Genomic DNA, 21762 nt, shown 5'->3' with positions numbered 1-21762 from the left:
ACATTACTATTTTTCTCAGAATTTCTGAGGCAAAGAAAATCGTGACATCTTCGTAAATGAACTGGTTCCAACTGAAACCCTTTGTATTACCATCGTGATATTCCCTCAACCTGAAAAGCCCTTCTCTCTTCTCTCCACTCTTGTAAAACCACCAGCCACTTCAAAGGCTAGGACATAAGGCACATACCTGAGAAGTTTTCCATGTCCAACAAGTCTACCATACAGACCGTATCTTTATTCTGAAGCCTTTCTGCACTCTTGGACTTAATTTGTGGAAAATTATTTGGTTCTCAGATTATTGTTTTGTCTTGTCCTCATATAACTGCGTATGTTTTATATTCCTTCAAGAACACCATCATAGCACCCACTATAATAAATGATTGTTTAATGAACAAGCGAACTTAACCACTAATGACTACAGGAATTTTAATGGTCTCTCAGAGGATTAAATGCATTATGGATGTTATTTACATAACACTTTAATTTATTTCACTCTATAAAAGACAATGGTATTTATTTCTGTTCTGTGGAAGAGATTGGCTCTTCACTTCAGGACCAAAAATGAAGACACTCTAGAATTTTTCCCCTCTTCCGTTTTCTTTTGCATCTGCTTTGATTTTACAGGGATGTCTGCTTGTGCAAGTGTCTCTGAGTCGTGGCCATGTGTAGTCTGAAATTTTCTGCATTCTAAGCAAAACCATCCTAGTACTCATTAGCAAGTCACCTGAGATTTACCTACCCAGTTTTGAAACAGAGTAAATACTCTGACCCTTTCTCTACTGTAGGGAATCCTTGAACCCAGAAATGTATGTAGTTGTACTGTCCACAGGCAAAACCCAGTTTGGTTACTGAATGCAGAGCACAGCAAACAGGCTGATGGAGTTGAATCTGAGCGTGGGAATACTGGTCTGAGTTTGGCTTCCTCATTTGCAAGTAGGAGCTAGAATAGTAGTAGCACAAGGGCTATTGTGAGGAGTGAACGAGGTAATCCATTCAGTGCAAAAGCCTGGCTCAGTAAAAGTGAGGGCTCACCATATGCTAGGACTTGTTTTTGTGATTTATTATGACTAGTCGTGACCTTAGGTAAGTGATCTAGCCTTGCTATGCGGCAGCGTCCTCATCATAAAATAGTAATAAAGATGAAAACGGATTCATCGGGTCATCGTGAGGATTACATGAGATAACGGATGTAAAGCAGGCTAGGAGCATCGTCAGTACTCAATAATGAATAACTGTTAACCACCTGCATTATCACCATCACCATCACTTTCATCATCATCCTCATTCCCATTATTAACAGACTGTCAGAAAATGGCACAGCCAATTTATTAAGAGGCTATTCCTAATAATAAAATAGGTGTGTGGAATAGGAGGCTCAATCAGGGAAATAAGAAAGCAAAGGACTCTTGTAGGACCCAACCAAGGCTGTCAGAGGCATCCATCATAGAGAGGACTTCTTTTCTTTCTAAGAATTACTAATTTTTATTCTAATAAGCATACAACATTAAGTCAGTCATACACCAGCTACCTCTTGGAGGTCAGACAACCCAAAGATAAAATATAAACCCTCTCCCTGAACAACTATGGGTGGTAAGCTTATATTCAGAAAAAATAAACGAAATCAGCCCCACCTTGGCTTTTTTAAAAAAATTATTTAATTATTTATTTTTTGGCTGCATTGGGTCTTGGTTGCTGCGCGCGGGCTTTCTCTAGTTGCGGCGAGCGGGAGCTACTCTTCGTTGCGGTGCACAGGCTTCTCGTTGCGGTGGCTTCTCTTGTTGTGGAGCACGGGCTCTAGGCGCACGGGCTTCAGTAGTTGTAGCACGCGGGCTTAGCAATTGTGGCTCGCGGGCTCTAGAGCGCAGGCTCAGTAGTTGTGGCGCACGGGCTTAGTTGCTCTGTGGCATGTGGGATCTTCCTGGACCAGGGCTTGAACCCGTGTCCCCTGCCTTGGCAGGCGGATTCTTAACCACTGCGCCACCAGGGAAGCCCGCCTTGGCATTTTATATTAAAATTGTGGATTGTTAACAATCATTAACATGACTTTCAAAGAAAGTTCATTTTTTCATACCTGCATATTAAAAAAAACTATTTTATTTTTTTAAAACCACGGGTTTTCTTTAACAAAATGATTTATACACTCCAGGTCTAACACGCCTGATACTGGTACTTTAGAGGAACTTCCGGAGTAGGGAGGGAAATGCACATGGGGAAAATAAACCTCTATGTAAAGGTGAATTTTCCATTGTTGTAAAAGTGAAGCTATTCAGATTCGTCCTGATGCTGTATGCATAATAATGTCACTGCTATGAGAAGGAGAAATGCTTGAAATTTAGAAGCAGGGATATACACATATACACTGACTCATAGGAGCTGCCCACACTAATTTGTACTTTGTTTTCCTCCCAGTCAAGTACACGACGTTACAAAATATTATAGCCTTAATTTTCACTTTTAAATGTCTCACTTGAACATACTGGTGGAGAAGAACATGGGCATCATTCAATGGTTCAATTTCCTGGGGGTCCCATTCTAAATGCAGCCATAATTGTTGATTTGATCCCAAGTTCATTGTGAAATAAAGGAAGAAAATATGACTTCTTCTTGGGAGCGAAGCATAGTACTAACTCAAGATAGGTTAAGACCCTTCCTCCTAAACCATGACTCGGATCACTAAAAACAAAGTCATTTGCTGGTAACATTCAGTGTATGCCTACAAAAAGGATGCAAATTTAAGTCACCCTTTTGCATTGAGCTCAAGGCTCAGGATAGAAAACGCATACACACAAACACATGTGAAGATAATGCATATTATAAAGCTCTGGATGCACACTGCAGGCAGTGCTGATAAGTCCAATGCACAGTGGAAAGTGTTATTGGAATAACTAAAAAGGAGAGATATCAGGAAATCTGGACAGCAAATGTGAATAAGAAGAGTAACAGTTTATCTGCTGGGATAATTTCCAGTGCCCACGCTGGCCATATGGAAATCATAGGGTCTCCTTCTAAATGCCTTCACTTCATCCTCTCTGATACCCAGCAAGATCAGGAGAAGAGTGCTTTTATTTCCCAACGTCCTCTGTGGCATTTTTGTAAGCAGTTTTGGTAGAGGAAGATACATATTATCAAATACTACAGCATTATAATCCTACAGAGCTCTTCTACACTGCTCAAAACTTGTTCAAGATCAGACTTTATATGATAACCTGTCAAGTCTAGGTTTTTCATTTCTGCTGTTGAACCGTCTAAATACAATTGATTAATCAAATCAGATTTCACTGAGTTTTTTTACACAATTGGTTTGAGTTTGCAATCAATTTAGGATGGAATCTCTTTTGCTGCTTAATTTATCTTTCCTGTTTTTAGTTGGGGGCCAGCCAGACATTTTCAAACACATGATGTTTCAAATGAGATATGGTAACAGATACACAGTACTGTGTATAAAATAGATAAACAACAAGGACCTACTGTATAGCGCAGGGAACTCTATTCAATATCTTGTAATAACCTATAATGGAAAAGAATCTGAAAAAGACTATATATATACACATATATGTGTGTGTATGTATGTATGTATATGTGTGTATAACTGGATCACTTTGCTGTACGCCTAAAACATTATAAATCAACTATACTTCAATTTTCTAAAATGAGATATGGTAAAATATAAAATTTAGAAGGAATTTCTCACTTGGAGGCAGGGGACATGGGGAGAAGAGACAATGAAGACTAGAAGAGAAAGTCGGTATTTCTCTGTCTTCTGGAAGGATGTCAGAAGTGTCCCAAAGCACACATAGGTCTTCTTCCTCTCACTTCTTTCATCGTCTCCCTGGCTCTTGCCTTGCCTGGCTCCTTCTCTCTCTACCGGACTCAGCTCACATGTCGCCTACCCAGCTAGACATCTCTCTTTCCACCCGGTGGAAACTTCCCCCAGTCCTCCATCCCTCTATAACCCATCCCACTTAGGCCTTCATACTTCTGATCACTCATTTGTTTACCTGCTTATTGTTACTCATCAGCACACCTGGTTTTTTTCTTCCAGTTTCACTGAGGTGCCATTGACATACAGCACTGTGTAAGTTTAAGGTGTACAGCATTAATGATTTGACTTACATACATCATGAAATGATTATCACAGTAAGTTTAGTGAACCTCCATCTCATACAGATACAAAATAAAAGAAATAGGAAGAAATATTTTTTCCTTGTGATGAGAATTCTTAGGATTTACTCTCAGTAACGTTCATATATAACATACAGCAGTGTTAATTATATTAATCATGTTGTACATTACATCCCTCTTACTTATTTATCTTGTAACTGGAAGTTTGTACCTTTTGACTGCCTTTATCCAGTTCCCCCTCAGCACACTTGTTTATTATTTACTACTTTATTTTCTGAGTCCCTTGACTAAGATACGAGTTCTTTCAGGGCAGGATTTTACCTGCTTTATTCACCTCCGTATTCTTGGCACTAAAAAAAAACATCTAACACACTTGAGATGTTCCAGGTATTTCTGCTGAATGAAGAATGATAAGGCTCTGTGTTTCCTCCAGAGAAATCTGTTATCGTTGCCCCACACTCACCTCCCTCAGGACGTCCTTTACTTACCCAGCCTTGGCAATCTTCTCTCTCATATCTGCTTTTCCTGCTCCAGCTCAAATGCTGTAAAGCCCCCTTTCCCTCCCCACTCACCATCCCCTGCCCACGTCCCCACCCTGCCCCATCACTCCTCCTCACATCCTTTTCTCCTCTAAATTGTTAGAGTCTTAACATGACTGCTTTCCCAGTCACCAACTCAATGATCTTAAAATGGTTTAACAGCTCTGTGCCTCAGCTTCCTCACCTAAAAATGGGAGAAAACAGAAACAGAAAATAACTACAGCTGCCGTCAGGATCAAGTGGGAAGTTCTGTAAAACACTTGAAAGAGCCCGAACATCACAAAATGCTAAATATTCATAATTATTCTTATTCCCACACATTTGAACACTTCATTGAAATGCTACGTTTTATTTTAAAATCTCAAATGTGTCTGTTTTCTGTTTCTTCACAGTGTCTAGCATGTGTCATGCTTACTTAGTAGGCAGGTCAACAAATAGTTGTCTGATTCAACTTAATAAAAGAGAAGGGAGGGGACTTCCCTGGTGATGCAGTGGTTAAGAATCTGCCTGCCAATGCAAGGGACATGGGTTCGAGCCCTGTTCCAGGAAGATCCCACATGCCACGGAGCAACTAAGCCCGCGAGCCACAACTACTGAGCCCGTGCGCCTAGAGCCCGTGCGCCTAGAGCCCGTGCTCCACAACAAGAGAAGCCACCGCAATGAGAAGCCTGCGCACCGCAACGAAGAGTAGCCCCCACTCACTGCAACTAGAGAAAGCCTACGTGCAGCAATGAAGACCCAACACAGCCAAAAATAAATAAATAAATTTATTTTAAAAAAAAAAAAGGGAAAGAGACAGTGCAGAAAGGTGACCATATAAGTGAGGTGTTTTATTAACTCAATGATATTTACCTTGTATTCTTGAAATTTTGATGAAGAAAGCTCAGTGCTTACAATTCTACAGTTTTATCAATAAATTCAACTTAGATTTCTACTTATTCTCAGATACCACCTGCTTTTAAGTGAACAGGCTTCAAATTTGTCACAATCTTGATCGTTTTTCTATCTACTGAGGAATATTTTATCAGCATTAGCTAGAAAGCAACTGGAAATCTTATCTTCTGTTTGACTGTACCTAAATGGTAATTCACAGATCCTTTGGACTGTTGCCCAGACAATAGAAAACAAAATCAAGAAAAAATAAAGCAGTGATACTAATATTCATCTTAATGAAATGTTAAGTGAATAGCAGATGAAATTAATAAATACTAGGGGAAAAGGGCCAAATTCCACCAGCACACATTTGTTGGACTTAACAAGGAACGTGTCGTTGGCTTACCCTCTTTATCCTATAGGATTCCAACAAATTAAGCTCCTCCAACTGGCAAGTTCTTAGTGTTGATGTAATGTTGCCTGTCCCTGGACCGCTGAGCTCAGCAGCTCTAGTTCCATTTTTCCTATCCAAAGAATAGCTAAAGAAACATTCTTTGGACACGTGTAATATGTTTGCTACGTTTCAAGAAATTTTTTTCACATTTTCCTCTATAGCTCTGTTTATTGCACCATGATTTCTATACATTTGATTTATTTGGGGCCAGGTGCAAATTTTAATAAAAAGAACAATGTTCAAACTAGCCCAGAGCAGTCTAAAGGAGTTTCATGGATCTGATGTTCCAGAAAAGAAATTTTCACTTCATGTGTAAACAGAGTTTAGTCCACCATTCAGGCCTTGATTGATTGATTGATTGATTTTCAGTGTGAGAGGGTTGTCCCTCTTTCTCCTCCTCCTCCTTCTTCTTTCTCTTTTTTTTCTGCTTCTTCTTCTCATTCTCTTCTCCTTCCTCCCCACCTCCCTCTCCTCCTCCTCCTCTCCCCCCTCCTTCTTCTTCTTGACTAGTAAATAGACAATGTATTCAATTGATACAAAGGGTGGTTCTTTGAAAAGTCTGTTTTTTTTAAAATTGAGGCCATAATATACATAAGTCTGTAACTTTATTCTCCTGACAACATATCATGGACATCCCTCAAAGTCAATAGATAAAATCTAGCTCATTATTTTTAATACCAGCAAAATATTCTATAGTATGGGTATCTTACAATTTTTCAACCAACCTATTGGTGAATAATCAGGTTGCTTTTAGCTTTATTTTCCACTAACAAGATGAAAATTAGTATTTTTGTATGTGTGTCTTTGCATATGGGTACTTTTGGTTCTATAGAGTAGAGTCAAAAATGTAAGACCAATGGATCGAAAGATACATATATAGGGACTTCCTTGGTGGTACAGTGGTTAAGAATCCACCTGCCAATGCAGGGGACACTGGTTTGATCCCTGGTCCAGGAAGATCCCACATGCCACGGAGCAACTAAGCCCGTGCGCCACAACTACTGAGCCTGTGCTCTAGAGCCCATGCTCCACAACTACTGAAGCCCATGCACTCTAGGGCCTGCATGCTGCAACTACTGAGTCCGTATGCTGCAACTACTGAAGCCCGCGCACCTAGAGCCCGTGCTCTGCAACAAGAGAAGCCACCACAATGAGAAACCCACCCACCACAACGAAGAGTAGCCCCCGCTCGCCGCAACTAGAGAAAGCCCACGCGCAGCAATGAAGACCCAACTCAGCCAAAAAAAAGATACATATATCTTTATATTATGTAGATCTACATAAAGATCTCTGTAGTAACATTTTCCTACTCAGAGGTGCAGATACTGCCATAATTTTTACTTTATCTTTTTTTTTATTCCATCGGCCTTGTTTTTCTAATGACAACTTTTTTTAACGTTCAAAAACAACAAAAAATTATGCTTTGCCTTACTCAGAAAACTTCAATCCAGAAATGAAGTATGTCCCAAATCAAACCCTTTTTAAGTGTCACCATGTTATATCTGGGATAATTTTCTATATTTTTTTAGCATTCCACTTTCTGATTTTTTTCTCAAACTTATGAAAGAACAGCATGTGACCTTTGTCCATCACGAAAATGACGATATTTGTGGACTCGGTTTTTTTTGGTAACATCAGTAGAACAAAGAATTACTAATCACATTTCTGTTTAGATCATTTTACAAAGACTCATTTGTTCCTGAAATTTTATAATAGCCAAGTCTATCAAGGATTTTTTTTTTTTTTGCTAACTCTCAAATATAGTCTTGATATTGAGCCAGCAAAAATTTTTTCACTTAGTGCTATAATATACAATATACATCATGGGCCTTTTCTGAAATAAAGATGAGAATTATTTTCTGCTTTTTGGCTCTGAACCAATGGTTTATTGGCCAGTCTCTCAAGTAAAGTGTTTTGTCTTTTACAGGCAGAAAATATGTCCACTGGACACAGAATATTTTTTAATAAGAAGAAAAATAAGAAAAACTCTAGGATCTAGAAAAGACCATTTCTTTTGTATTCATTGATCATCAACATATATTATTTCATTTAATTCATAACAACCTATGAGATAAGTATTTATAGATGAGGAAACTGAGACTCAAAAAGGTTAAGTAACTTATTCAGTGCCTCACAGCAAGTAAGTAGGAAAGCCCAGATTTTTACTCCATTATCTGTCTGATTTTGAATCCATGCTCTATATACAAACATGTCCCCAGTTCCCTGTTTAATTTGCCATATTGACCATCACCAGTTTTTGGCCCAAACTTTTTTCCTCTCTCAGTTTTAAGTTACACATCAATCTGAGTCAATCAGCGGTCAATGGTGATACGGACATGAAGGTTCCATTGCCTACAGTATTTCTACACAACTGGCATGCAATTTTGACTTAATGTGAGCTAAGCCCTCACTCTTGGAGAAGAAGGAGGATATTTCAGGGCCAGTTGAGCTGGTCCCTCTTCTGAGGTTGACATTTCTCCCAGAAGCTCTGATGATGGCTGGTGGCAGGACTACTTTCCATGGAACATATTTAAGCCTCAGACTTCATCCTCATGTTACTGAAGATATTTTTTACCCTAGCATGTTAAAGCTACTCAGTAAAAACTAAATCAATCTCATGTGATCTGCTTGCTGGGTGAACACTTTTCTCCCTTTTGTTTCTTTAACCCTAAGGCTTATTTGGGGAACTAATACTATTTTTCTTTGAGATTTCCGAAAGGCATACTGGAAAGTTCCTCAGATCTCTCTTGCTTAATAAGCTGTTAATGGGGGGGAGGGGCAGTGACATTCCTCCAATCCTTGTTGTATTAAATTAAGTTTCTACTTGAATAATTTCTTCATTGATAATTCTAGAAAATTTTCGACAGTGGAAAATTTAAGCAAGAATCACATGATTTTAAGAGACAACACATTTTCTCTCTTGGATTGTCGTGAAATACACAGCCTTTTGTAGTTTAATATGTAAAACTGTCCAGAGGGGTTTTTTCTTTTCTTTTTTCTTAATATGCCATCATGTATATAATTCTTGAATTGGCTAACAGGATTTTCCTCTATCTCATAGCAGTAGGTATTCTTAAATATGGCATATATGAAAACACAGACTCATTGTTTTAAAAAATAATACAGAAAGAGGCCTAACTCAGATAAGTTTGGGATGAAAATTTCCTGGGAGTGGAGCCATAGAGGTAGAGGCTCTTTGTAAATGGCAGGGAATCTTTTTCTCAATTCTTTGATTGCCATCCAAGTCTTTGGGGAGGAATTAAAGCATCACGGCAGAGCCTGCAGTTTGGCACGTTGAGGTGAAGGCTGAACCACTGCCTGCTAGTACCTTCACCAGCATCGTAACCCGTCTTTGACAAGATGGGCTGACCATTAACCACGGCTCGGAAGCAACCAAGCCCGGAGGACACCTGAAGCTAGTGCCATGCCGGGGCTGGTTTGCGGCGAAGCGGCTGAAACCACAGACGTGCTGCGAGTGGCTTCTCACCCCGGGAAGCGCTGCCCCCAGCGCTGCCCGATGTGCGCAAGCCCTCACACAAGTCGCTGGTGCCCGGCGAAGGGCATTCCCATAACTGCATGCACTCAGGCTAAGCCGTGCACACCCACACCCCAAATTCAGAATGCAGAGCACATGACACCCCCCTCGCCCCACTACTCTCCCACTTTGGAGCACTTTCTGCAGAGCATGCAAGCGCTTCCCTTCTTTTTTTCCCATCTTTCAAGTTGCCAGACCTGGGGTTGGGTGGCGCGTGGCTGCAACTGGAGCCTTCCCCGTGTTGCCCTGGGACCCTGGGGCACTCCGTTGTGTCCCAGCGACGCCCAAGCATCCCGCGCTCCTTCGACGCTCCCAGCGAGGACAAAGGGGGTCCGCATCCCAGTAAAGAATCGTCGGGGCGACGGGCTCTTGGGCCGCCTGAGAGTGCCGCAGGGGACAGCACCCGGGGACTCGGCGTGCCCTCCCTCACCCAGGGGGCGCTCACCATTTGTAGCCTCTGCCGCGCTTGAATTTGAGGGTCAGCGCCGTCTCCAGAAAAAGCAAGAGGTTGAGCAGCGCCAGCAGCCAGTACCACGGCTCCTTCTTCACCTCGGTCACTCGCCAGACTCCAACCAGCGAGTGCAGCACGAAGAGCAGCCGGGTGGCCAGGGCGTTGAGCAGGACCAGTCCCTCCATGCCGCCCGGCGCGCTCTGCCCGCGCCCCGCGCCGCGCCCCGCAGACCCCGCCGCCGGGAGCACCCGAGCCCGCCCGAGGGCGGGACGTGACAGCTCCGAGACCTGCCGCTGCTGTCGTCCTCCCTCGCCCTCCCGCGAACAGGAGCGAGCGGAGCGCCCCTCCCCCAAACTTTCTGAGAACTCTTGAAAGAGGAGATGCTGCACCCAGCTTTTCGGGCTTTCCGGGGAGTCTGGGGCTGCGCTGCTCGGGCTCCCAGGCCTTATTCTCCCGCGCTTGCCCATCCCCCTCCCATTCCCGGGGAGTGGGGAGGCGTCTCTCTGTCCCTGCCCTCGACCCCCGCTGCCCGGCCTCCGTGGGGGTCCTCGAGAACCTCGCCGCTCCGAGGAATTGGAAAGAGGGAGGCGGACTGAAGGTCGAGGGGCTGCATAGCCAGAAAGGGGGAGGGGGACGTCGGGGGCTGGGGGGTTCCCTTACTTTTCCACTGAAGTACTTTAATTCACTCACACTTCTTGCAGAACAGGCTCTCATGGTGACTCTGAGATGGGATGCAGGAGAGCCGGAGAATCTGCTGCGCAGGCAGGTTTAGAAATACGGTTCCAGCCCAGTTTGAAGAATTAAAACTTGCCAGAACTAGAGGAAATGAGGCGCCCTGGGCTTTCCCAGAGCTCCCTGCCCCTCCCTTAGCGGACGGGTAGCCCGGGCCACTTCCACTGTTTGGACAAGGTGTTATTAAAGCAAAAAGATAGTCTTTATTATGTCTCGGCCCCGCCACTATTTTTTCTGAAAGGAAGTAGGGTGGCAAGACGAGGGCAGAGGGGACGGTGAGGAGGAGACAGAAGGTAAAGCTGGGTTTAGGTCAGACGGAGAAATTCATGGAGCAGGAAACTGTACCCTTGACATCAGTGACTCATGAAGTAAACTTCGACTTGCCAGCCTCCAAGGCAAGGAGGAAACTGAAGTCAGCGTTTCCCAAAGCACCTTCATGATTTTTGTTTCCTTGTTTGGTCTCCTACCACCTGTACCACTATTAACATTTTTCCTTAAACGAACTCAAATTTTTACTGAAATAATTTCTAAAGAAATCTTTTTATCACTTGTAAATGGAAAATCAGTGTAGTAGGCTATAAATGGAAGATAATTACCAAAAATAAATAGAATAAAATAAAGCTAAGTTATTGAGATCTTGCTAGATATTAATTATTACCTTCCAAGCCTCTGTGCCTCAACCTCCCTCTTTCTGGGAAAATAAAGAAATGCTAGTCCTGGGACTTTCCTGGCGGTCCAGTGGTTAAGACTCTGCGCTTCCACTTCAGGGGGCTCTGTCCCATCCCTGATGAGGGAACTCAGATCCGCCATGCCTCGTGATGTGGCCAAAAAAAAAAAAAAAAAAAGCTAGTCCTCTTACTACCAAGCAGGAATGCTCTCTTGACCACATTAGTAAAATTGAAAGTAAAACTCAAAGAGAATATCTTTCTTGCTTAGGTTTATGCAGTTTAAAATCATCCCATACCTGTCTTAAATTAGGTTGAAATCTCTGAATTATACAATTACTGTCTTCGTTAGGTGAAAAAAATCCGGTTACTTGAAAGAAACTCAGTTATTTCTGGTGCTGTGATTAAGGAGATTTTTTTTTTCCTGTGGGTCTGCATTCTTCCATATCTTACAGGAAACCTAGCAGTGATATCCTGGGGCTGTTTATTATAGTGCCCTTCAGTGTAGGCTGATGGCACAGGGACCAGTGACTGTACAGCAGTGATTCTGTACAGCAGGAAGCAGCGTGGTGTGGACATTGGAGCCCTAGCACTGGGTCAACTGGCTGTCCTGGACTCCTGGCTCAGCCACTGAGTTGTGTGTAACCTTTGTACCTCAGTTTCCTCATCTATAAACGGGGTACTAAGCCTCTCAACTTGTAGGGCCATTGTGAGTGTAAAATGAGTTAGTTCATATAAAGCTCCTGGCAGGTCCTAAGAGCTTGGTAAACCTTGGCAATTACTGCCTGGACCAGGAAACTTAGTCCAGGGAAGCTTCTCTTTGATGATCTGAGACAAGTAATAATAAAAGCGCAGAGAGAAACATGACATTCCTAAGACCTGTCAAAATCCTCCACCACCAGGAACACGTCTATTGCTGAACAAGTTGGTTTTATTACGTTTTTAGGGAGGGAGTACACACTCCATGGAGAACTGTGGGGTGTCACACTAAGAAGCTGTCAGAAAGGTTAGAAAAGACTTACTAGAAAGGATTGGGCTTGTGTTAGGTGATTTTAAAGAGGGCTGAAGAAGGTGGGGCTTTACTCTAAATTGGATGCTATCAGGAAGTAGGGTTAATAATTCTACAATTGTCTTAAAGCTAATTTAGATAGGTGGGGAATGTTTGGTCATCTTTGTGGTTTGGACAATGTTCATGTTTTGTCTGTGTTCAGACATGATTGTAGAGTGGTCCTATTTTCGTCTTGATCCATCACACTCACAGAGTGGCCTTGCTTGATGTGGATGTGCTGTGAAATTTTTGTACTCTCCAGGAGGAGACCGAGACCTGGCTGACAGTGCCAGACCAGTTGCCTGCTTTAGGGAGTTGCTTTTCTCTTTCTCAGGTCTCCTGAGAAGGGCTCTCCAGGGGAAGAGGTGAGCAAAAAAGAAAGGAGGTCAATCTGACATCTTCCCCACATCTTTGCTTTTCTCTGTTTTGAAGGTTTAGATTCAGTATAGGTTCTGTTGTCTCTGGATCTGAAAAACAAAACTGTCATTAACGAGAACTTTAAGGTTAGTTCTTTTTAATTTTCTCCTAAACCCGTTTTAGAAAACTGGAAGCTGTGAAAAATATTTTGAAACCTTCAAGCCAAGAGTCCAATAATCTTTAAAAAAGAAAAAAGCATTGAGCAATTAAAAAAATCTCCTACACCTACAGTGCTAGAGATGTCCCTGCCTGATACTATCCAAATAGTGTGCATGCAATTATGGTTCTACCTATGGCTTCCCAATAGTGATGCAATCCAAAGTCATGCCTGCATCCAGAGCCACCAATGTTGCAGGTTGGTCTCAGAAGCCACAACCTCCTAATAATGTTCATTTCTCCCATAGCCCCATTTTGATCCTATTCAGACATCACTCTGACACACACGTGCACACACACAGAAGCAGGCAGTGGTGTCAGTGTAAGGAGGGTTCCCCTGAGCCTCTGAGAGCTAGTGCTCAGTGCGTCTCACTCAGGCCTTGGTAGAGCTGCCTTGACTTCTCTCCTCTACCCCATCCCCCAGCCCTGGCTGCTGCAAGAGCCAAATCCACCCCCAAGAGTGTTCTGATTCTCTTTACACCCTGACTAGGAGTCTCACCCAGCCCACCCCCTTCTTTCTTTAAAGAACATTTCTAAGATTTTAACTTGAGATCATTGAGGGCTCTAGGTAAGGAGTAGCAATGGTCCCCCATATAGACAGTCTGAATATAGTTATTGAATAAATACCTTGAGCACAGCTACTCTTTACACTTGCTGGTATGACTTTAGCTTCTTAGGCGCTCTCATGGAAAGAGCTGTGCTCACCTCTGTTCTCTTAAGCTGTTTTCTTCTGCTCTACTTTCTCCATTGACCCTATCCTATCTGTATTCTATCTTCCTGAAATTCCTCAAAATGCCTGGTCTGTCCCCCCATGCTTTCTAGCACTGTTTTAATTGCATCCTTTCTGGCTTTGAAAATCTTTTCTATTATTTCAAAGGTGAAGTCTTAGCTGCTAGATCACAAATTTGAACCAGAAAACTCACAAATTTATTTACTGTTCTGAAACATAAGGATTAAATAGGAACTCTAATTGCAACTATTTCACATTATATATAATAGTAGAGGAAAAACAGATCTTTGCTAAGTTACTAATAACTGTAATAATTACTCTTATTTTAAAAAAAGGAAAAGTCAGAGGTAATTATCAATCTTCAGACACTTTAACAGCTAACAAGGAAGAGAAATCTGAAGTATAGGCAAAGGGTCTGGAGTGAGGCTGCCTTCAAGTTGCCTTCTTCAAGCCTTGTCACCACCTCTTATGTGATTGGCAAGTTGCTTAACCTCTTTGAGCCTTGGTTTCTCATCTGTAAGATAAGAATAATGATAATACCTTCATGTATTATGAGGATTAAATTGACTGATATTTCTAAAGTGCTTAGAAAAATGCCCAAATTATAGCAAACACTCAGTAAATATTTGTTGAATAAATAAATGAAGATATGAGTGAGGGCTGAATAAGCAACACCCCAAAACAGAAATATGTTATTCCCCAGCTGGTATCATAGCTGAGTCTTCTTCTAAGGCCAGCTGCTTGTAAATGATGGGGTAAATAATAAAGTAGTAAATGTTATTGGTATGAGCTCAGTGCTTCATTCAATCACATGGAGGGAGACCACAGATCAGTGGAAACACTGCATGATTGGCTGTGATGATAAGTAAGTCTAAAAATGCTGGCGGTTTTGCTACCCTGAAGGTATAAGATTCATCTCCCAGGATAGCTAAATAGTTAAGATTTTGGCTTGGGAGTCATGCAGCTTGAGTTTGAGTCACAATTCCTGTTATGGGCTGAATTATGTTCTCCCAGTATCCATATGTTAAAGTCCCAACCCCTAGCACTGTAACTCAGAATGTAAGTGGGTTTCAAGATAAGGTCTTCAAAGAGGTGATTAAATTAAAATGTAGCCATTAAGGTGGGTCCTAATCCAATTTGAATGGTGTCCTTATAAAAAGAGGAAATTTGGGTGCACAGAGACAACAGGAGTGCACATGCACAGAGGAAAGGCCATGTGAGGATTCAGCGAGAAGGCGGCCGTCTGCAAGCCAAGGAGAGAGGCCTCAGACAGAAGCAAACTGCTCTCTGTGGTCTAGGACTGTGAGAAAGTAAATATCTGTTCTTTTTTTTTTTTAAATATTTATTTTTTAAATTTATTTGGCTGTGCCAGGTCTTAGTTGGGGCATGTGAGATCTTCGTCTCCACATGCGGGATCTTCATTGAGGCATGCGGGATATTTTAGTTGTGGCATGTGGTATCTAGTTCCCTGACCAGGGATTAAACCCGGGCCCCCTGCATTGGGAGCATTGAATCTTAACCACTGGACCACCAGGGAAGTCCCAAATATCTGTTCTTTAAGCCAGTCTGTGGTATTTTATTAAGGCAGCCCTAGCAAAGTAAATGCTTCAAGAATATGACCTGTGTAAACTTTGGTGTTTCCTTATCTCGCTGAGCCTCAGTTTTCTCATTTGCAAAATGATATAAATCTATGGGTTAAGTAGCACTTAACCCATAGATTTTGATGATGAAATGAGATTATCATTTAGCACAGATTCTGCCTCATAGTAAGAGCTAAATATGTTAGCTATTATTATTGCTATCATTATAATACCAATGATTATTATTGTTACTAGTGTCTCCAGAGGGACAGTTATCAGGCCCCCTTCCTATCATATTGAAATACACACCCAAAATATTGTATCTCTATGTAAATCACAAGCCTGTTTTACAGATGAAGAAACAACTTTCTTTTAAAGATTTTTGGGGTCTGGTAAGAAGGCTTGAATCTTTCAGAAAATAAAGTATGACTATCAAACACCAAGTAATCCGTTTGAAAAAAGAAAGTTCATTCCAAATGTGAATTTAAATAATGATTAGTTGGTTACTTGATTGGTTGATTGGACATGTTGATCCATTTTGGATTTGTCCAAATAAGCCTAGGATTATAGCTATAGTCGTGAAGATACCATGTAGCATTTAATCATGAAAATTCTTAACCACAGGAGCACTAAAATGAATGTATACAGGAAAGCATCGTAAGATGCTTCTTATAAATGCTTCTTTTAGGTGTGACTTAGAAGAGATTGTCAGGGGGCTAGGGAGAGATTGATAGGGTGACAGTCATAATGCCTTGGCTCCAACCCCCAACTCGGGTCTTCCTTTGTAAAATGGAGCTGGGGATGCCAGGCTTGCATACGCCATGATCCTTAAAAGAGTCACATGAGGTAACGAATATGAAATTGCTCCATGAAAGGACACTGAGGTTAAGGTTCACATTACAGTGATAAGTCATGTTGGTATACATTCCCTTGATATGATGTGATGAGAATAGCACTGTATCTCTGTGGTCTTCCTCCCCAAAACCCATAACCCCAGTCTAACCATGAGAAAAACATCAGACAAACTCAAATTGAGGGACATTTTGCAGGATACCCTACCAGTACTTCTCGAAACCATCAAGGTCATGAAAAACAAGCAAAGACTGAGAAACTCTCACAGCCCAGAGGAAATTAATGAGACATGATGAATGAATGTGGTGTCCTCATTGAGATCCTGGAACAGAAAAAGGACAGTGGAAAACTAGTGAAGTCCAAATGAGGTCTAGAGTTTGGTTGGTAGTAATGTAAGATATTAACAAGAGGGAAACCAGATGAGGGGTATACAGGAACTGTCTGCACTATCTTTGCAAACTTTACGTAAATCTAAAATTATTATAAAATTTAAAAGTGTATTTTCAAAAAGGAAATTGGTATACTAATGTAAGAATTTATCTGATTATTTCATTTAATTTGAAAGCAGCTTATAAATTCAAAAGCTCACTTTAGAAATGTCAGGTAAGGGAATTATTATGTGATAATTTGAAAATACTTTTAGAATAGCAGAGTCAGTTATTTTTCTGCTGTCGCCCAGGCCTAGAGTCTCTGCTTGATTATCATTGTCATCAAACAATCATCTCATTACTGAAGAGTTCACTGAGCTTACCAAGTCCGGCCTCCTCACTTTGCAAACTGAGGGCCAGAATGGGCAGGTGACTTATTTAAAGTTTATAATAGAGTTAAGAATGGAAAACAAAAGATATTTTTTATTGCACATAAAGTACTAAAAAAATTATGAATATGTATGTGTATATGTATAAATATATATATATACACACACATAATATATGTTATATACTGAATTATCTATAAAATCTTTCTTTTTAATAGAAATGAGATGTGAAAGCATAGGACGTCCTTATTGAGTCTATTAGTCTGGTGGGTTTTTTTTTTGGGGGGGGGATTGTTTTGTTTTGGTTTTTTTTTGTCTAGACTGTTAAGGAAACACATCCAGCTCAGTTAAGGAAGGAAGTTGATAACAAAAACAAATCAGTAAAACTGTGTCCCTTTTAGGTGACAGGCCTGCACTACATTGAGGATTTGAAGGTGAGCAGGGTCAGGTCTTTGACCTTGGGGACCTCCCAGCCTGGTCCAGGCAGCAAACACCTAAGCAGCTTTACACTAGCACGTCAGAAGCACGAGGGTAGATGGGAGTCACCTGACCCAACTGTGGGACCAGCTCGCCGGAGCCCGTCTCGGAAGAGTGACCATCTGAGATGCCTTAACAGAGGAGGGAGGAGTTAGCCAAATGGAGAGACAGGGGGAAGGGATTCCAGGCAGGAGAAGAGACCTCTTGTCCTCTGAGATTGCAAGGAAGGAAGGAAGCATGTGGATTTAGGTAAGGCAAAATCTGAAAGGAGATGGGAAGTTGACAGAGATCAGGCTCGAGGACGTGTGGTCACAGTGAAGTGGGGCGTGAGGCCACGTGCTGCCCGTGAGGGGAGGGCGCTGGGTGGGGATCTTTAGGAGTGTGGTAAAGCCTTGGGCCTGTATCTGAGGGAGAAGAGGGTGGACTCTGGTCAAAGGCAAGTAAAGGGTTAATGAGCATTCCAAGCTAGCATTAGCACCAACATGCGGGAACATGCAGCTTCCTCTGGCAGCCTTCAGCTGTCCAGCTGTAGAGAGAGTACAGAGAAAGTAGGTTGTAGCCTTCTTCTTGGGTTCAGTTTTCCCAGACAGGGTGAGCAGAGTGTGGAGATCTAAGAGAACCAAGGATGGTGAATATTTGCTGTTCGGACCTCAGCTGTAAAGGTCACGGGCAGGGCAAACAGGGAAAGGAGGAAGTCAGCAGACTGGAAGAAAATAAAGGCGACATGAAAGCCGATGTTCCTGTAAGGATAAGAGAAAGTCACAGTCTCTTAAAACTAAATTTGTTAGAAAAGAAAACCAATCCATGTGTCAAGCTTCTGAGAAAAGAAAGGAGATGTCTGGAGGGTTAAGAGAGGCAGAAGACGTTCAACCCAGATGACATTGACTTTGACAGAGGATGACACTTAGCTGAAGGCAAAAGCTCGATGGGGTGCCAGGAGAATGCACCTGGGGTGTTGGGAGTGTTCAGGGGTACAGAATTGAAGAACAGTAGGGGATTAAAAAAACACCAAGGAGAGGAGATGGAGTGGCGATACCTTTTGTTCAATGACCAAGGATTGCAGAAATGGGAGGAATGGTCAGAATGGATACTTCTAATATGGCCGGGAAAGAAGCAGCTCCCGGTGAAGGGCTTAGGTACCAAGTGACCTAACTATGTAACTACAGGCAAGTACATGAATCTAGGCTTCCCTTTCCTCATTCTACGAGTTCTGCTCTAACAGGCTGTTGTGGCACTGGAGAAGGTAATGCACCTGGACCACAGTAAGTGGTACCTAATAAAGGAGAGCCAACTTCGACTGTGGCTGAGAATCCTAGATGGTCTGACCAGTCTACGCAAGACCTGCACACAGTGGACAGAGAGGTGGTGATGCCCAGGTGCCAGGCAGGCAGAGCTGCAGTGGGAGTCTGATATGACCAAGAGCTTAGGTTTGAAAACCCATAGCAAGAGTTTCATGTTGAAGCCTACTTTGAAATACACAAAGTAGTGGAGGTTGGTATCCTAAATCATTACTGCAGATATGTGTTCTAAAAAAAATTCCCTTTTTGGCCCTGATTGCACCCCAGAAGGCTAATCTATTGTTTGTAGGTCAAGAGGAGGCATATACATGGCAGAAAATCAGTAGAGGGAAAAGGCGTTTAATTGAGTAAGGGACGGGAACAAAGAGACCAGGAAAACCTGTATAGAGACAACACTGTCAAGTGAACTCAACCGAATTCCAAGGCTCTGGGCTCAGATTGTGTTCATGAGGAAGGACCATTCATGAGATCCATGGGGTCTTTCGCTCTCATTATTCCTAACAAGTTGGTTATGTTTATAAAATAGAATCATAACTACATCTGGAACTTTTACACAGAAATTAAGGTTGACGTATGTGCCAGAATGATTTATATTCCCTGATAAGATGGTAAAGATTTACTTTACTTGCACTCTTACAGCTTGGATTATTATTCATACTTTATTTTGCAAATTGGTAGTAACCCAACTGCAGCCAAATCAAGAGTTCACATGCCAAGTTTTGGTCTGAAAAGTTTTTGCATCCAATATATACTTGGCCACAAAAATAAGGAGATTGAATAAGAGAAGAGAAAAGAAAGTGTTTTATGTACTCTGGAGGTCAAAAACAGATGTGAGTAAGGTTCTCACGGAGTGTGGCTAGCTAACATCTGGTAATCCCTAATGCATTTCACTGCCCATTTGTAAGTTTCCCCCAACGTTTAACATCAACAGCTATTCAGGAACGTAGTGACTTGCACAAAAATAAAATTTATAGATATGAAAGACAAAGCCAGAAAATTACTCTGTTCTTGGCATTCATCCTTCCTGGGCAAGGAGTTCATATTTTCTTTCGGTCGATGCTATGTTTAATAACGCTATATGATTGGTTAGATTTTGATTGAGCTGAATGTGTTTTGTGTCTTTTGTATGACTCAGTGAAAAAAGAAACATAAAACCTTAGGCTAACTTTAATCAGAGAACTCTGTTTTTTTCTGTGTAATCTGAAGAAGAATAGGGAAAATAGCCCCAGAAGGACTAGTTGTGCCTCTAGTTGGGGAGGAAGGCGAGTAAGGGTTGGTGAGGAAGGTGGATAACGGCCTATTTTCTTCTCTTGCCACAGTGTCTCTGATTTCTTGTTCCCTTTCAAAAAACTCTCTTCTACAAAGACAGCTCCCACGACCTGCAGAATTTGTAAAGAAGTTTGCAGAGGAGAGCAGACATGTCTGTATTTCCGAACACAAAGGTCACAAAGGCTGTGGGACACAGCTGCAAAGTTGATGGCTGCTAAATGCAGCAATTAAGGTTGGACATATGTTCCTCACTCTTCCATAGATCTATGTTGCATTATATAAATTAACAGTAATCTAGACATTCCTTTGGCAAGTCCATAGGGCCCACAGAATTGATTAATTAATAACTAATTCAGAGATGACAACAAGGTATCCACTTGTGTGCCTACTCAGGTCCACTGGTAGTGGCCGCCAGGAATACAAGGCATTAGAAGAATTCTAAAGCTCTTCCCAAGCTCAGTGGTAAAGTGCATCCCTGGTAGACTTTGGATACTGGCCAGGGCAGTGGTCAGGGAGGGGAGCAGCACATGAGCCACCTAGTAACCATCCTTCATTTAACCTAAGGTGTTTGTCATGATAAGAGATAAGATCTGTTTCCTAAGGTTTGGGAATTTTTAATTCAAAATAAACCCACAGTTACAAATGCATATGCATGTCATGCAGTAATAGTAATACACCCAGTGATGTGATGACACTTTGTATCTTTAGAAGAGCTTTTAGGAGTCATCCCATGAGATTCTAAAGTGATCTCACAGTATAGAAAGGGGATGTATTATTATCCCCATTGCCAAATGAGGAACTGGATTCCAGAGCAGATAATTCATCGTAGTTCACGCAGCTGGTAAGTTAGAGAATTAAGGAAATATTTTGCAGTCATCTGAATATTTTGTAACCACTCAAATTTCTGACTCAAATTAGGAGTGATAGAACTGTGGGAACTCTGGCTAGGATTGTCTGATTCCTAAATTTTGCAACAACAAAAGCTGAACATGACTACACAGGAAACAGTTACAATAAATGCGTGTATACATGATTAAGTGACAAGTGGGCGATAGCCAGCCTTTGAAATGCATGAATGACTATTAGTCAGAGTTCTCCAGGAAAAAAAGGATTAATGTATGTACGTATTATGTGTGTATGTATGTATTACTTATAAAGAATTGATTCATGTGCTTATGGAGGCTGGCACGTCCAAAATCTGCAGAGTCCGTGTCCCAGTTGGGGTCTGAAGGATGGCAGCCTGCTGTAGAACCAGGAAGAACAGAGGTTCCACTCTGAAGGCTCTCAAGCAGGAGAATTCTCTCTTTTTTGTAGAAGTGTCAGCCTTTTGTTCTATGCGTGCCTTCAACTTATTAGATGAGGCTCATCCACATTATGGAGGGCAATCTGCTGTACTCAGTCTGCCAATTTAAATGTTAATCTGAACCCAAAACACCTGCACAGAAAAACCCAGAATAATGTTTGACCAAGTATCTGGGCGCCCCATGGTCCAGTCAAGTTGACACACAAAATTAATCATCACAAGTCCACCTCTTGTCAACTTGTCATCTATATACTTCTCCTTAAGCCATATTTAATCTCCAAATAAGGTAAATAACAATGTCATCCTTATACGTAACATGACACAATTGTCCTATGTACAGCCAAAACACACTAAGCCTTTTCCCAGAAGAGGACGGAAAACCCTTGAGTGATATTTACTCTTCTCACTGATATGTCATAACTTAAGTACTATGAGGGTGGAATGTTATGGACTGAATTGTGTTCCCTCAAAATTTGTATACTGAAGCCCTAAGCTCCAATGTAA

General features: G+C 41.7%; 1 protein-coding gene and 1 long non-coding RNA gene across 2 annotated transcripts in view; one reads left to right on the top strand and one right to left on the bottom strand.

The window, feature by feature from the left end:
• TMEM26 (transmembrane protein 26) overlaps positions 1-10224 on the bottom strand; it is a 39478-nt gene extending 29254 nt beyond the window's left edge. Inside the window, exon 1 of the mRNA XM_061198001.1 lies at positions 9969-10224. Within this exon, the coding sequence (XP_061053984.1) occupies positions 9969-10159 (191 nt within the window). The 5' untranslated portion in view covers positions 10160-10224. The remainder of the gene's footprint in view (positions 1-9968) is intronic.
• Positions 1-21762, top strand: part of LOC133096448 (uncharacterized) — a 211717-nt gene that overhangs the window by 172336 nt on the left and 17619 nt on the right. The window lies entirely within an intron of this gene.

The sequence above is a fragment of the Eubalaena glacialis genome, chromosome 1 (genome assembly GCF_028564815.1).
Source record: "Eubalaena glacialis isolate mEubGla1 chromosome 1, mEubGla1.1.hap2.+ XY, whole genome shotgun sequence".
NCBI lineage: Eukaryota > Metazoa > Chordata > Mammalia > Artiodactyla > Balaenidae > Eubalaena > Eubalaena glacialis.
Note: the sequence above shows the minus strand (reverse complement) of the source record. Positions and strands in the feature narration are given on the sequence as shown.